The sequence below is a fragment of the Heteronotia binoei genome, chromosome 21 (assembly GCF_032191835.1).
Source record: "Heteronotia binoei isolate CCM8104 ecotype False Entrance Well chromosome 21, APGP_CSIRO_Hbin_v1, whole genome shotgun sequence".
Classification (NCBI taxonomy): Eukaryota; Metazoa; Chordata; class Lepidosauria; order Squamata; family Gekkonidae; genus Heteronotia; species Heteronotia binoei.
This window is the reverse complement of record NC_083243.1, coordinates 39,614,700-39,630,293: the sequence shown is the minus strand read 5'-3', so window position 1 is coordinate 39,630,293 and position 15,594 is coordinate 39,614,700. Positions and strand designations below refer to the sequence as shown.

The window sequence follows — 15,594 nt, the reverse complement described above, 5'->3', positions numbered from 1 at the left end:
CTACACAAGTAGGATATTTTTTAAAAAATCCTGACAAGTATATTTTAGCACCAAAAACCTCAGCCTGTCACTTTTCTATTGTACAGAAATTTCAGAAAAAGACCAGCCATAGCACAGTCAACATTGCATACATCTGGGCCTGCCAAGGCTGGGAAATGGAGCTTTGAAACCTTACAGGGCTGCTTCCATTTTCTTAGTTTTGGGTTTCTGGCTGCAAAACATCCCTCTGATCTGGATTCTACTGATACTCACAGTAGTTTAATATGACCTATAATAGATCAGGACTGAAGCAAAAAAATTTAAAAATAAACTTTATATTAAAAAGTATTCATTATGCCTAATGATGAAGTTATTACAATTAACAGATGCTCTTGTGTTAAAGGGAGTGCATGTATCAACAAGTTTATAGCCATTTCCCTGCTTTTCAGTCAGAGAATTGAAAGATGGTCTCTGGAGTATTGCTGTCTGTGGGATTTGTTGGCTGCAGTGTCTTTGTAGGAGTAGTTTTACCATGAGAATGCGAAGAAGAATGAGAACTTTCACTGGAACTGCTACGTGTTTCTGTACTTGTGCTCGTCTTTTTCATCTTCCTTCTTTTCGCAAGAGGTGCCTTGTCAACATTCTGAAGGCAAAAGCCTTCCCTCTTGTACTTGTTAAAGGCCTGTTTTAGAAGTATAAATAACATTCTGAGTATTTTATTTTATTCATAGCCTGCCCTTCCTATAAAGCAGGCTCAGGGCAAGTTACACCATAAAATCATACAATCAATTAAAAACAAGTTAAAACTATCATATAAACAGCTAAAAATACAGGCTAGTCTTAAAACCAGATATAACAAACTCTGTGTCAATAGGGAAGACCTATTGGACCAAGATCCATCAAATCCTGACTCACTGGCATGGAAGGGGGGAGGTGAAATAGCAGGTGATGCCTGCTGCCTCAGTTGAAGGCCTGGCAGAAGAGCTGGTTTTTTTTTAAATGAGAGTCAGTGTTCAATTGTTTACAAGTAAAAGTTTGCCTAAGCAATCACATTACACATTCCAAAAAAGTAAGAGATTACTAAAATCCTAACAAATATATACCAAGACCTATTGATATAGGGTTACTATACTAAAGGACTGGAGGAGAGGTATTTTTAATAATAACAATAACCAAAATAGGCAAACAGTTTCAGGTAGTGAACTGGGCTGTTTCTAATTGCATAATATCTGTTCTGAGGCCCTGGGATATAGCACACTAAAATCTATACAAACTTTTCATTATATATATAGGTACTGTTTTCGTGATTATAATCTTAGGATAGTATTTCTTTTATTATTTCCCAGTGTCAACATGATGTACTCACAAAAGAGACCTCTGGTCTGAACTCAACCAACAGAGTAGACCCATATACAGAGAGGATTTTATGGGGGGAAAGGACTACCCCATAGAATGACTAAAGAGGGATCAAAACCAGGACTGGGCTCTGACATTTCTCCATTGTGGTTGTGGTACAAATAGTAGCTGCCAGTCTAACTGTTCCATTGCCCTACAACTCCTCCACTATTCCATTGCTTCAACAGCAAGCGTGTTGCATGTTCAGGAAACCCAAGGGGATTGTGACACAGAAGGTGGAGGTGCTAGGCAAAAAAAGCCATGAAGAAACTTGCTTGAGTTCCAGTCAAGTCACTCAACATTTTTGGAAATGTCTATGACCTAAAGTGCATGTTATTGAAACCCAAAGGCAGAATGACAAAAGCACTATGATATACTGTTTTCACAGAAAGATGATTCAAGCTTACATGAAAGGTTGCTTTGACATAAGTGTGAACAGCAGCTCCTGAAGATCCTAAATTGTCTGGAGTCATTAATGGGTTGGATGACAGTTGGCTACCACCTTGAAGCCATTCACTGTATCTCAAACTGGTCATTTTAATTCTCTTATTTGGATCCACTGTAAGAAGTCCTAATAGGAATTAGGCATTTTAAGAGCAGCTGAGTTATTATTAATCCTTTTGATTGTTCTTTAATATTCACTTAAAAACAACAACATAATGCTGATTTATGACTATATGGCAAAACAGTTTAAAAATTTTTGGATTGTAGAAATCAATTTGCTTAGGACAAAAATTCATATTAAGAAGTTATTAATAACAATTTACAATCAGAATGTATTTTAATGTTACATAACTATATGATTACAGTAGTTGTGGTCCAGAAGCAGATGTACTTCGCAAAAAATGTAATATTTGCCTGAGGAAACTTAATTTAGCAAGGCCCCCTAAATACCAGTTACATCCAAGGCTTCCGCGGATGCAGAGAGTTCACAGAAGTTATTTGTATCAAATTCTCCTACCTTCAGAAGCCTCCTGTGCCTAATCCCAATGCACTGGCCATTTTTATGATCTGTTCAGTATACATTTTTAACTTATCTGACAGTGAGGGAGGCTTTTGCTCAGAAACCAGAGATGTAGGTGAAGCTTTAGCATATGATTCAGAATCTGAAGATAAATCTTTCCCTCTATCTGAAAATGATAATACTGAAACAGCAAGTGGAGACTCAGAATGGTGAGTATTTGAATGTGAAGGCTGCAGAATATTTTAAAATGTACATCGTCTGTTCTATAGACTGTAAGTTGTTGTGGTATCAAGAAGATGGAGGAAGATTTTGCTTAGGTGGCTGAACTTCCAAATTTTTAGAGTCAGCTTTCTTCCATCTCTGAGACTCATGTCTTGCATCCCAGTCTGCAGGTGCATCTACTGATGTATGTTCCATCTGAAAGGGATGTTGCCAATAATCCTAACAACTTCTTGGCAAATGATGGCTAACTTCTCAGTCCCTTCAGAAAACTTCAAGGACTGGTGTGACAACCTCTCTGTCCTGATTTTTGAGGTGCCACTGACCTATTGGTAGACGTAGGTGACCCCCCCCCCCAATGTTTCAATTTATTCTTTCTTCTTTTAATGGTTGCTTGATAACTCCTAAGTGTGCCATTTGCGGCAGAGATTGCGTCCGCAATTTCGCGCCCGGCACAACTGTTCAATACAATTCGGACCCTTACTACGCTGCCACAGGGCAGACCAAATATTAATGAATTGGAAATTGGCTGTGAGGCTTTTGCGGATTTTTTTGCGGATAAAATCGCATCGCTCCGTTCCGACTTCCCTGCCACATTGGATACAGCTAGTGGACCTGAGGCTCCGTGCCTGTCTTCGGATTGTGTCCTGGACGGCTTCGGCGCGCTCAGCCTGGAAGAAGTTGACAGGATCCTCCTATCTGCACGCCCAACAACTTGTAAATTGGACCCATGCCCCTCCTGGCTTATTAAGACCTGCCAGAGGGAGCTAAGATATCCTATACGGGATATCATAAATAGATCCCTATTGGAGGGACATTTTCCATCAGCGCTCAAAGAGGCGGTGGTCCGTCCCCTCTTGAAGAAAACAACGTTAGATCCGACCGAATTGGCACACTATCGGCCGGTATCGAATTTGCCCTTTTTGGGCAAACTTATAGAGAGGGCAGCGGCGTTGCAGCTACAGAGTTTCCTGGAGGATGCTTCTGTCCTTGACCCCTACTAGTCTGGTTTCCGCCCGGGCCACGGGACGGAGACGGTGCTGGTCGCCCTGGTGGATGACCTTCGGCGACATCTGGATCAAGGCGGCTCGGCGGTGCTGATGCTGTTGGACCTATCGGCAGCGTTCGATATGGTCGACCATCGGCTTCTGGCGTGCCGCCTTGCCGACGCAGGGATCCAGGGGTTGGCCTTGCAATGGCTTTCCTCTTTCCTTGACGGTCGGGGACAAAGGGTGGCGATTGGGGAGGAACTGTCCCGGAGACACACGCTTGATTGCGGGGTGCCTCAAGGGGCGGTTCTTTCCCCGATGTTATTTAACATCTATATGCGCCCCCTTGCCCAGATGGCCCGAGGGTATGGGCTGGGTTGCCATCAATATGCTGATGACACCCAGCTCTATCTGCTTATGGACGGCCGGCCCGCCTGCGCCCCAGAAAATCTGGACCGGGCGTTACAGGCAGTGGCTAGGTGGCTTAGGCTGAGCGGGCTGAAGCTGAACCCGGCGAAGACAGAGGTCCTTTGCTTAGGTCGCTGCGGCCCGGGAAGGGAAATCCCCCTGCCAGTTTTTGACGGCGCTCCGTTAACAGCGTCGGGCAGGGTCAAGAGCCTGGGGGTGCTGTTGGAGCCTTCACTGACGATGGAGGCTCAGATAGCAGCCACTGCCAAATCCGCTTTTTTTCATCTTAGGCGGGCGAGGCAGTTGGCCCCCTTCCTGGAACGTGACGACCTGGCAACAGTGATTCATGCTACGGTCACCTCGAGGCTGGACTACTGTAATGCCCTCTACATGGGGCTACCCTTGTGCTGGACCCGGAAACTGCAGTTGGTGCAGAACGCTGCTGCCTGGCTGTTATTAGGGCTCCCAAGATGGGAGCACATTCGGCCGGGGCTCCAGGGTCTGCACTGGCTGCCAGTAATATTCCGAGTCCGGTACAAGGTGTTGGTCATTACCTTTAAAGCCCTATATGGCCTAGGACCTGCCTACCTTAGGGACCGTCTCTCCCCACACGTTCCCCAGAGAGTACTACGCTCAGGTTCACAAAACCTGTTGGTAGTCCCCGGGCCAAAGGAGGCCCGCCTAAAATCCACCAGGGACCGGGCCTTCTCAACAACGGCACCTTATTGGTGGAACCAGCTGCCGGAAGAGGTGCGGGCCCTGCGGGATCTAGGGCAATTCCGCAGGGCCTGTAAGACAGTCCTCTTCCGGCAGGCCTATGACATCAACTGACAATGGAAACATCATGGATGGAACAAAATGTATTTATAGGCCGCCGGTTCTATTTTATCTTATTTTATCTTGTCTTTATTAATTTATGGTTTGATTGTATTTTTAAATGTTTTAAGCTGAAGTTGTTGAATTATCATGTTGTAAGCCGCCCTGAGACACTTAGGTGAGAAGGGCGGGGTATAAATCTTAATATAAATAAATAAATAAATAAATAAACATTTAGCATCCTTTGATTTCTGCTTCTGTGTCTTAAGCTCAGCAAATTTCTTTGCATAGCAGCTCTGTTTCTATTGATCAGACCTGGAATTATTTGGGGTTGGATCGTCTGATAGTAATGCCATGGAATCTGACACTGTCATTGGTAGCATCACTGGGACCATGGACAAGGATGCAACAATTTGATCTGTAATAAGAACTTTCTCTCACAGTCTTTAGTCTGTTACCACGATTACATCTAGCTTGTTTTGTAAACTTAAGGCAATGCTGGCAGGAGTCCACTTTATGGTCCTCCCCCAAACATAAAAGACAAAATATGCCAGTCGGTGGATAGGATTTTTCCCTTGTAGGCAGAACAACTCTTAAATATTGTGCCATAAGCATGCAGCCCATATCTAAGTAAATTTTTAATTTGATCCTTTCTTTCATATCATATAGACAGTCTGAAGAAACAGAGAATGAGTACATCCCTCCTGAGGCAGCTGCTGATACAGTGGCGGTGAAGGAATGGATGGATAAGCACAGCTCTGCCCACATTGAATGCTCATGATGAGCGGAGGGGCTTGCACTCAAAGATTTGTCACTTTTATAGGAGTCTAAGAGTCTGCATGAACACGCTTGAGATGCCATAAGTATAATGTACAAAAATCAATGTACAAAATCAAAATGTAATGTAAAAAAATCAAAAAGAAGAAATTCAATTTAGCAAGGCCCCCTAAACACCAGTTGCACCCAAGTTTTCCATGAATGCAGTGAGTTCACAGATTTTATTTTTATCAGTTTCTCCTTCCCTCAAAAGCTCTCTCCCCCCATAGTAAACCAAGGAGGAAGAAATTGGCTGCAATCACCCACATGCTTTTTCTTGCACTTTTGCTGTATTCACAGAACTCATTTTGCTCACACAAGAAAAAAGCTAGTGCTAGCCAAATCAGCCTTCCATGCAGTGAGTCCCTGACCCTCAGCAGGAGCTTTTCACAGGCCACAGTGTACTGCTGGCAAAAGAGGAAGATTATACAAATCACTCCAAAGGATTTGCTTTGTTCACAGAAATTAGGATTCCCCTACTCCTTTACATACTTAAATCCAAGCTGGAAATTTAGAATGGCATACTGAAACCGAGCTTTTTCAAAAAAGACTGGTGCAAGCATACTGGATTAGGGCCAAAGAACGACAAGGTTTTGGTGTGTTGTACTGACTTCCACAGAAAAATATTAAATAAATTATTGGTTGATATGTACCTTGTATCAAATCTTTGGCTTCCTGAGATACATCTTTCCAAGCATCTCCTCCAAATGAAAACTCCCCTCTTTTAATTTTCTTCATAATTTCCAGCGCATTTGTGCTTGTTCTACTTTTATCTTGAGACTGGAAAGGTACTTGTCCTGAGAGCATTGTATACTTTTGAGGAAAGGAAAATACTAATCCATAAGGCATACAATGTAAAATGCACCAATTACCTTCACATTAAAATGTCTTGCAAGTATTAGCATTTTGTCCAGCAGTTTGTTTCAATTCAAAGCAGGATAATTTATACTTGTTTCAACAATAAAACCTATATGGTGTCTTTAAACAAGCCATTTAACATGTTGAGATCTAACATAATGACTGAATTTCAATCAGCTTCTTTAGAACCGTGCTAATCTTCAGTATCTTCTATTTAACATATAATTTGGGTGACTATGAGTCAGTGTGGACAAATCTATGGTTCAGAGAGAGAGACAGTATTAAGTATGTTAGCCATGTTGAGTCTGTTGCCTCTCATGAGCAAATTCCCTGCTCTCCCAATAACCACAGCAAAGGGATAAATCAACATAGCCATCAACAGTGGTTAAGGCTAATTAGGTAAAAGTGAGGCCTATGGCCTGCTGTCTACTAGCCAGACAGGAGACTGCTGAGGGAGGTTACTCCCTGTGGAATCACCAAAAGCCTAACAACCCTGCGACCAGAGGGAAGTCCTTTCTCTGAAGTACATACTGACCTACCCTATACCACTAGAGAATTTGAAGATAATAAACAATGGATTCTTCAGTAGGTTTGTGAGAAGGAAACATGCAATTCTTTGGTCCATTATTTACCTCTGAAGTTCACTTAAGACAGAAGCACGATTATGCCTGCATCAGTTTGACAAAATATCCCAAGTCCAACCAAAAATGAGTGCTAAGAATTCATTTGTATAAGACAGTTATATCCATTTCTTCCCCATCAAAAATTACAGCATCAAGTTATCCGACCAATTTTAAAACCTGAATTATAAGTACTTACTTACCAAAATGACTCCTAGACTCCAGAGATCACATGATTCATCATAACCATTACGATTTAAGAGTTCTGGAGCAGCATAGTGAAGAGTAAAACATGGAGTCTTAAGTGGCTGATTGTCAGGTGGCTTTAAGCGGGCAAATCCAAAATCAATTATTTTTATTTCAGAATTATCACTTTCGTCAGTAAATAATAAATTCTAGGGGGAAAGTATATATATTTTTAACTTAGAAAGTTACAAGATTTACTTCCAGTACAACACTAAATATTAGCATTGGAGGTTATAGATCTGCTTATTTTTATTGATTAATATATTCATATCCTGCATTTCCCCATGGCTTAAAATGGCCTACAAATTCAAACAGAAAACATATAATAAAATCACCAACAACCCTCCTATCCCCATTTTTAAAAACCTGCTGATATGTTTTATATGCACAATGTTTGTGATATATCTCGGATGCCAAAACTAGTCTCATCACCAAAAATGGAAAAAGTGGTTAAAGACAAGCAAGTATAAAAAGGAAACAAACATAAATAAATGATTATACATTAACAGCCTCCTAAGAATAGCCCAATGGCTCTATGAACTCTAAAGAGAAAACTTAAGTGTCTGATCTCTGGTAAAGAGCAGATTTATATACTATTGGGATGGCTTATAAGTACAACCACTCACAGCTGGATCATAAACTGACAGAGGTAACTCCTCATCCACCTTCCCCATCATAAGTAATTTGGGGGATCCCCCCTTGCTTCTAGTGTAATATGAATCACCCCATCACAAGTCTTATTATTGGTTCGCCACAGGGTGGTTGTTGGAAAAATTTAATACTTCTTTAAATAGTGGTACCACATTCTTAAAAGAGCCCTGTGGCAAAGAGTGGTAAAGCTGCAGTACTGCAGACAGAGCCCTCTGCTCACGACCTGAGTTCGATCCCAGCAAAAGCTGGTTCAGGTAGCTGGCTTCAGGTTGACTCAGCCTTCCATCCTTCTGAGGTCGGTAAAATGAGTACCCAGCTTGCTGGGGGTGAAATGTAGATGACTGGGGAAGGCAATGGCAAACCACCCCATAAAAAGTCTGCCGTGAAAACGTTGTGAAAGCAATGTCACCCCAGAGTCGAAAATGACTGGTGTTTGCACAGGGGACTACCTTTTCCCTTTACCACATTCTTAAAGGTCCCCTCATCCAGCAATTGTTCTGCCCCTCTTCCTCTGGTAGCTATCCAGCTAATATAATTCCTTTGGTAATTCCTTTAGAATGGCAAAGATTGTTTCCGATCCTGTACAATCCCAACAATTTTGGTAATCCATGCTCCCTTCCTTTTTTTGTTGTTTTATGTGCTCATTGACTTATAGCATGGCAGGTACATTACTGGCTTATTAACAACAATGAACTGACCTGAATAAGAGAGATGACAAATTTTAATAAAAGGAAAGATGTGTTCTCAGAAAATACTAAAAAAAAATAGCACTGGGGAACAATGGAATAATGTTGCAAACAAGAATGGTAAGAACTGCAACAATCCATCCTCAGATCTGTTTTATTTGCCTTATGCAACAAAAAGCCAAGTAAATAATGATCATCCAACTCAGTTCTTTAAAAAAAAAAGTACAGGGGCACAGGCTTGACAGGAAGTCAGCCAAACTGTTGCCAGGAAATCATCATTAGAACCAAACAAGCACAGGGCAGTGCAATGAAAGTTATCCTCTGTGGTAGTGACAATCACACAGTGGCAATTTTTACTCAAGGAGGATAATAAGACAAGAGGCCAATTACAAACCTAATTTAAGGCTCACCAATTTAATGGGACCTCAGAGATTAACTAAGGATAGAATTACCACTAAAACTATTTACCTAGGACACAATATAAGATGCTCTTCATAAATATACAACAGCAGTCAGTGTAAACTTCACTCTAATGAGGATTAGCTGATTTAATGATTACTAGGCAAGTTTGACATTATAGCAAGCTAAATCATACCATACCTCAGGTTTTAGATCTCTGTGGACTACTCCTACATCATGCATATGGCTCACTGCTGAAACAAGTCTGCGCATGATATAACTGGCTTCAGTCTCACTGAAGAGTTTCTTTTTCTGGATACGTTCAAGTAATTCACCTCCTTTCAGAAGTTCCATTACTAGAAATGTGTGGAGCTAGAAAATGATACATACACATGCAAGTGTTTTTAAGCAAAGTACTTCAAGCTAAAGAAAAATGACCATCAAAAATCAGTAGGAAAGATTCATGGAAGATAATACTATCAGTGACTACTGGTGACTATCCAGATTCAGAGGCAGTAAACCTCTAAATACCAGTGCCATCAGGGGAAGGTCTTGGCCTGTATGTCCTGTTGGCTCTCCTGTCATGTGTGAGACAGGATGCTAGACTAGATGGACCAGTGGTCTGATCCAGGAGGGCTCTTCTTATGCTCTGTTTAATGAACTTAAATAATGTTTTAAATTCTTTGAGTTCAAAAAGCTAAGGATTTGGTACAAGAACAGATTAAAGGCAAACACAAACAACTGAATTTGCCTGCTGCAGTGTTTTTAAGAGTTTAAACACTTAAGGCAGGTTGTCTTCTAGAATTAGAACTGAAAGCACAAGTTACTTGTCTTCTAGAATTAGAACTGAAAGCACAAGTTTTCTGCAGAATGTGCCAGAGTAAGAATGAGTCATCCTCAGAAAAGGCTACTATACATGCTTCTGCGTTAGCAATTTTCTGGGTGTCAAATGATTTTATTACATCCCTGTAGTGGGAGTGATTGAATGATCCTACCAACCCTAATGTAGACACACATAAACAGCCACAGCAGAAGCTAATGGGAAAGGGACCTCAACAAGGTAGTAAATAATTCAGAAATAGCAAGGAGCTTTGCCCTAACAGAACTGTTTCATAATTTAGTTAAAATCTCTTATGGCCCACCAGAAGCTCCTTCACAGCATACAGCTACACCAAAATACAGCTTGAGAATTACTGGCTTATTAAATTGGAAGAGGAAGTGAGGATAATGGAGTCAAATCACTTCTTTTCACCCAAGCATCCAATATGCTGGCCAAACTCTTAATAATGAGCAATGCTAAGATCCAATAAGTTGTTTTACTTGCTTGTATTATTTTTTGCAGACAATAAAATTTTAATTATTAGTTAATTATTAGCTGCAGAACAATAATATTTTAATTATTAGTGAAATGCAGCTGAAAAACAGTGGCTCTGTTCATACGGCACACAAAACCATGCTTTGGCAATATACAAGCAAACTTCAGGTCCATGAGCTCTCCCCCCACCCCTTTCTACCTCTCTATTAACTCCTTCCTTCCCTCCCAGATTCAAGGATAAAGTTTTTCATTACATAGGAAATGGCAAATTATAATTTTCCTTTGCTTAGTCAGAACTGAAGACTATGTGTCTTCTGAAAATGGCTTAGAGTACAAGCACAAACCATAGGTTGCCAAGTCATGTGTAATGGCAAAACTTGCCTTAAACGTGGGAAGCAAAGGAGAAAACAGTGTGAGAGGGGAAGTGACTATGCAAAATAGAAGCTTGCTTATGTAATATCAAAACCTAATTGTTTTATGTGAACTGGTCAGTGATTTGTAAAGCTTTATGTCTGGAAAATTTGTGCATTCAGATACATCTGGAATATAAAAAAGTGCCATTTTACCTAATTTATTGCCCTAGGAAATCAATTAATTCAATGCATATCTATCACATAGTATGCAAAATGCATTTTGCTCTGTTTGACTACATTATCCCACAATACTATAATTACCTGATCATGATAAATTTCATGCAGCTTCACAATATTGGGATGTCCCTCACAGAGTCTTAAAGCTGTTATTTCTCTCTGGGTATTGGCTTCTAGTCTGGAAAATTAAAAAGCCAGTCTGTACACCAATTTAACAGAGCAACCTGTTAAAGTGCAAGTGTTACAATTTATTTTTATCCTCTTCATTCAGGCTGTCAACTATCATCAATGAACGTTTCTTGAGGAAAAACAATTCTAACAACCAAACTCCAGTATCAGCTATGTCAAAGAACACATTCAATGATTTTGTCACCCTAGTGTCCAAAAGAAACAAACGAGTCTGTTTGTCGCAACCTAATAATATTAAAAACTGAAGCAATCACTATAAGGTCTCTTTCACAGTCAACAGCATTTGGTATGGACTGCTGTATGCTTCAGAAGTTTCTCCTTTTTAAAAAGTCTATGAGGCTCAGGACAATGATGGACAGGTAAAAATGTGAGATCACTCTCTGAATAAAGTCTAATATATTTCTGAAACAAAAATCATTTCCCCAGAGAACAATTTTGCATACATGAGATCTTAAGTCATAATATCCCTGTAGTATCATAGGCAGCCTCAAGAATGTACATACCATACAGAAAAAGTATGGCACAAAGGCTGTGATCACACAGACTAAATAATGCACTTTCAATCCACTTCCAATGCACTTTCCAACTGGATTTTGCCAGTTCACACAGCAAAATCCAATTAGAAAGTGCATTGAAAGTGCATTATTTAGGGTGTGTGATTGCAGCCAAAGGGTGACTTCTCTCTTCTCTTCCAAGTAATTCCCCCCAACTCATACAGCATGCCACTGTGGTATGGCAGTCAGAACCTCAGACTAGTATCTGGAAGACCCAGGGTTCCTGCTCTCCATGATACTCATCTTAGGCCAGTCACTTTCTCCCAGCCCAATGTACCTCACATGGATGTTAAGAAGATAAAATAGCGAAGGGAAAAACCATGTACACCCTGAGCTTTCTGGAGGAAGGGCAGCATTATGATGTACAAGATACACAGATATCAGTCCACTGATTTTAATTCAGAAATGTGTACTGCTATAGGTCCCACCATGTATTATTAGCAAAAATTATATGACAGCTTAGCATGCTCACACTGAAGACAAATTTCACATCATTGCTTCATTTGGTTTTGTTCTGTAAAGGATGGTCATTTGATCTAATTAAGCTTCTCATCAAAATATATTAAGCAATGTAAATATTTACACTAAGCAGTTTAAGCACCCTCTTAAATATTCTTTCTTTAAAAACAAGTTTTAATTTTTACATTATGCATTCAATACTCAAGTTTATTAACAGCAAAGAAAATAAAAGTGTGTTTTTCTACCTTTTACTAATAATTTTTACGGCATACACTTGACTGGTTTTTTTGTGTAAGCATTTTCGACAGATGGAAAAGCTTCCTTCTCCCAGTGGTTTTTCTTTGAGATCCAATTCATAATTAAGATAAAATGGAGAGTCCTGGAAAAAAATGGCTATCTTTAGTAATATTTAATGAACAGGACCAAATAACAAACTTTAGAATTACTATTCTAATCATATAGTGTACTATACTACAGTATACCATTGATTGAGGTTTCCTGGTGCAATACAGTTTTCTGCCTGAAAAACAATGACTAACAGGCTGAATAAGTGATTAAGTATAATCATTTGCTTGATTTAGCAATAATTTTGATTATCTTCAATTGAAAATGTATCTCAATATTCAGAAAACAATAGAGGAAAATCTATGCATGGTGGGGGGAAAAAACAGGGTCTTGCTTAACAGCTACTAAAATTTATATGCCTGGTTTTTGGAGTCCCAAGGATTTTAATCTTTTTAGCACTATAAGAAAGCAGTGGCGTTATTAACAATGTGAAAGACAATTAAACAATTCTTATATTTTCACATTTTTAAATAGATGTAAACTCTTTCAGCTATGTAGTATTAATGCAGACCTTTGTATTTCTAATTACCTGGGAACTAAATATTTCTGGTTTAGATTCTGAGGGTTGAAAGACCCTCCAAAATACATTGAATACAACAAAGAAGGGGCTGCAGCAGGAATAGGAAATTTCTACCATTACGCTTGCATGTATAGCAGATGGCCCCTTCAGCAGGCTTGGATCCAAGCCATTGTAAACAGTAAGTACTTAACATTAAACAACTAGATAATACTACCTTCATCATAGCACTTCTGGCAATACTTGTAACTCCAGGTTGGTCAACTGCTGTCAGAAACTGAATGGGATCCATGGTAGCTGCATTGCGTTTGAATAAGATAGAGGGTGCAACAAAGGAATACCCCTGAAGACAAAGGAGATAAGATAAACATAAACTCTAAAAAGGACAGAAATCAAATTTTAGCCATAATTTCAATGATTAGACAGTCATAATTCAGACAAAAAAATTATCAGTCTAAAGTTGGGCACGAATCATCATATTTAAGGAGAAAATATAATTTCATATCAAGAATAGTAGATGAAGTTCATCTGAAAGAAGTTATACCTCCTTCTGATCTACATAACAAAAAATATCCCAATAAAAGCAGACTGTTAAAAATGCTAAAAAAACTGACTCACAGCTTCAATTCTTTTTCACTGATGACAAAGGTTCATACTTCAAACTGGCTAGCTTCTTAAGACACCTATAGTTAAGGTATCAAACAGGTTTATATTATGATAGGGCAAATGTCAAAAACTGTAGCTGGTAAAATCAAGTGTGATTTACTAAAATATCAGTGAATTACCCAGAACTATTCCATTTTGCTGATCTTTCTATTCCTATGTACACGGAATTCCAGTGATTTTTAGATATGAAAATATGTATGTACATTCCAATTAAGCAATTCTGTATGCCCAGGAATATGTTCATGAACACCTAGCATGGGCAGAGATACATGTTAGAGGTCACTGGCATCCTATTTATAAAGTGAAGGAACTAACTCTCCAGGTAGTGGATTCTGGTAATACCATAAGCACCACTCTCATGTTTTGGAGAACTGCATTTTAGCTTTAGAAATTTATTTTTGAACAGCAGAAATAAAATGGTTCAGACTTTTAGAAAATTGTAGAACAAATTATGACCAATAATATAACTGAGCTCTGACATGAGTAACCCAGGCTAGCCCAATCTCATTAGATCTTGGAAACTAAACAGGATTGGCCCTGGCTAGTATTTGCATGCAAAACCTCCAAGGAATGACAGGGGTGCGATGCAGAGGCAGGCAATTGGAAACCACCTCTGAATGTCTGTTGTCTTGAAAACCCTATGGGGCCACCATACGTAAGTCATGACAACACTTTCCACCACCAATATAACTGAACTAAGACATATTTATGCAATTTTTTCAGGAAACAAGGAATAGCTTTTATTTTGTTCATGATAAAAATACATGAAGGCTGTAACACTATGCACACAATGGAACTTTCTTCAAAATAAACAAGCACAGAGTTGTGTTATAAGTTGCACTATTAGCGCCAAAAAACCCCTCTGAAATTATATATACATGTTATACAAATTCCAGTGCCAAAAGGCTCAGAAACACTCTGAATGCACTTTGAAAGTGCGTTTGAAGTAATGGAAAATTACCTTACCCCATATTACATATCTCATTATTTTTCAATTTACTCCTTCAGTCACATCTCTTCTCCACTACACTTTATATTTAGGTTCACATTTTAAAATCTCCTCCATAGAGCAGTGCTATTGGAACAGCTGGCTACGTCGGGACGGGGGAGAAACACATGAGCCAGGGTATGTGCAAGATAAAAAACAAAGGATTTCTATGATCAAGTTTTGGAAATGAGCCCCCTGCTCATGTGCCGTCTTCCCCACATTACAGTAGTGACAAAGATACTTTACATGGAAGATTTTTTTAAAGTATTAACTAGATACCTTTGCAAAGCCTACAGGAAGAAATTGAATACAATAACTTTCCCCTCCCCCCCAAAAAAAATACTATTTAGAAGGACACATGATCTGAACATATAAGTAGCAATCATCAAACCCAGATTACTTGAACCACAAACTTTCTTGGAGTTGGTTTACAGCTGTTGAGCCAATGCATCGTTTTGGAAAGGCATAGGGCCCTCTGGGCCCAGTCAGCTTTATTGGATCTTTATACATTCTAGTCTCCCTAATGATTGGTTATTCAGTGAGTGTGCCAAGAAAATGTTTTATAATTTTGGATGTGGAATTCGGGAGAACCTTTATTGTGATTGCCAGTTCTTGGTCTGCATGTTATCAGTTCAGACTTAAATCTATGTATGTAAGCACCTAAACATAAAAAGCCACATTGCGGGAGGCAGGTTTTGAAAGATCCAAGAACCCTGGATTTGTGTAAACATTTAAGAAACTACAGTAACAATGTGAAGCACCTATTTTATGTATATTTTCGACTCAGAAACTCAAGAACATAGACCTCTATTGGTTATCCATTCTTCCTATAGACTTTCCTGTTAGCAGGCTTTGAGCTACACATGTACTTTATGAAGACCGTCTGTTCTTTATTTTGTCATTGTTTGTTTGCAGCCTTTCCTTT

General features: G+C 39.4%; 1 protein-coding gene across 2 annotated transcripts in view; it reads right to left on the bottom strand.

Moving 5' to 3' along the window:
* Positions 1-343: 343 nt before the first annotated feature.
* RPS6KA5 (ribosomal protein S6 kinase A5) overlaps positions 344-15,594 on the bottom strand; it is a 39,378-nt gene continuing 24,127 nt past the window's right edge. Inside the window, exons 10-17 of one of the 2 annotated variants that reach the window (XM_060261239.1) lie at positions 13,233-13,358; positions 12,399-12,532; positions 11,036-11,129; positions 9,248-9,418; positions 7,268-7,459; positions 6,240-6,399; positions 1,782-1,945; positions 344-661 (exon numbers count right to left, since the gene is read on the bottom strand). In XM_060261239.1, coding sequence (XP_060117222.1) covers positions 425-661; positions 1,782-1,945; positions 6,240-6,399; positions 7,268-7,459; positions 9,248-9,418; positions 11,036-11,129; positions 12,399-12,532; positions 13,233-13,358 — 1,278 coding nt within the window. In that variant the 3' untranslated portion in view covers positions 344-424. The remainder of the gene's footprint in view (positions 662-1,781; positions 1,946-6,239; positions 6,400-7,267; positions 7,460-9,247; positions 9,419-11,035; positions 11,130-12,398; positions 12,533-13,232; positions 13,359-15,594) is intronic. The other variant, XM_060261240.1, reaches the window with a different exon arrangement.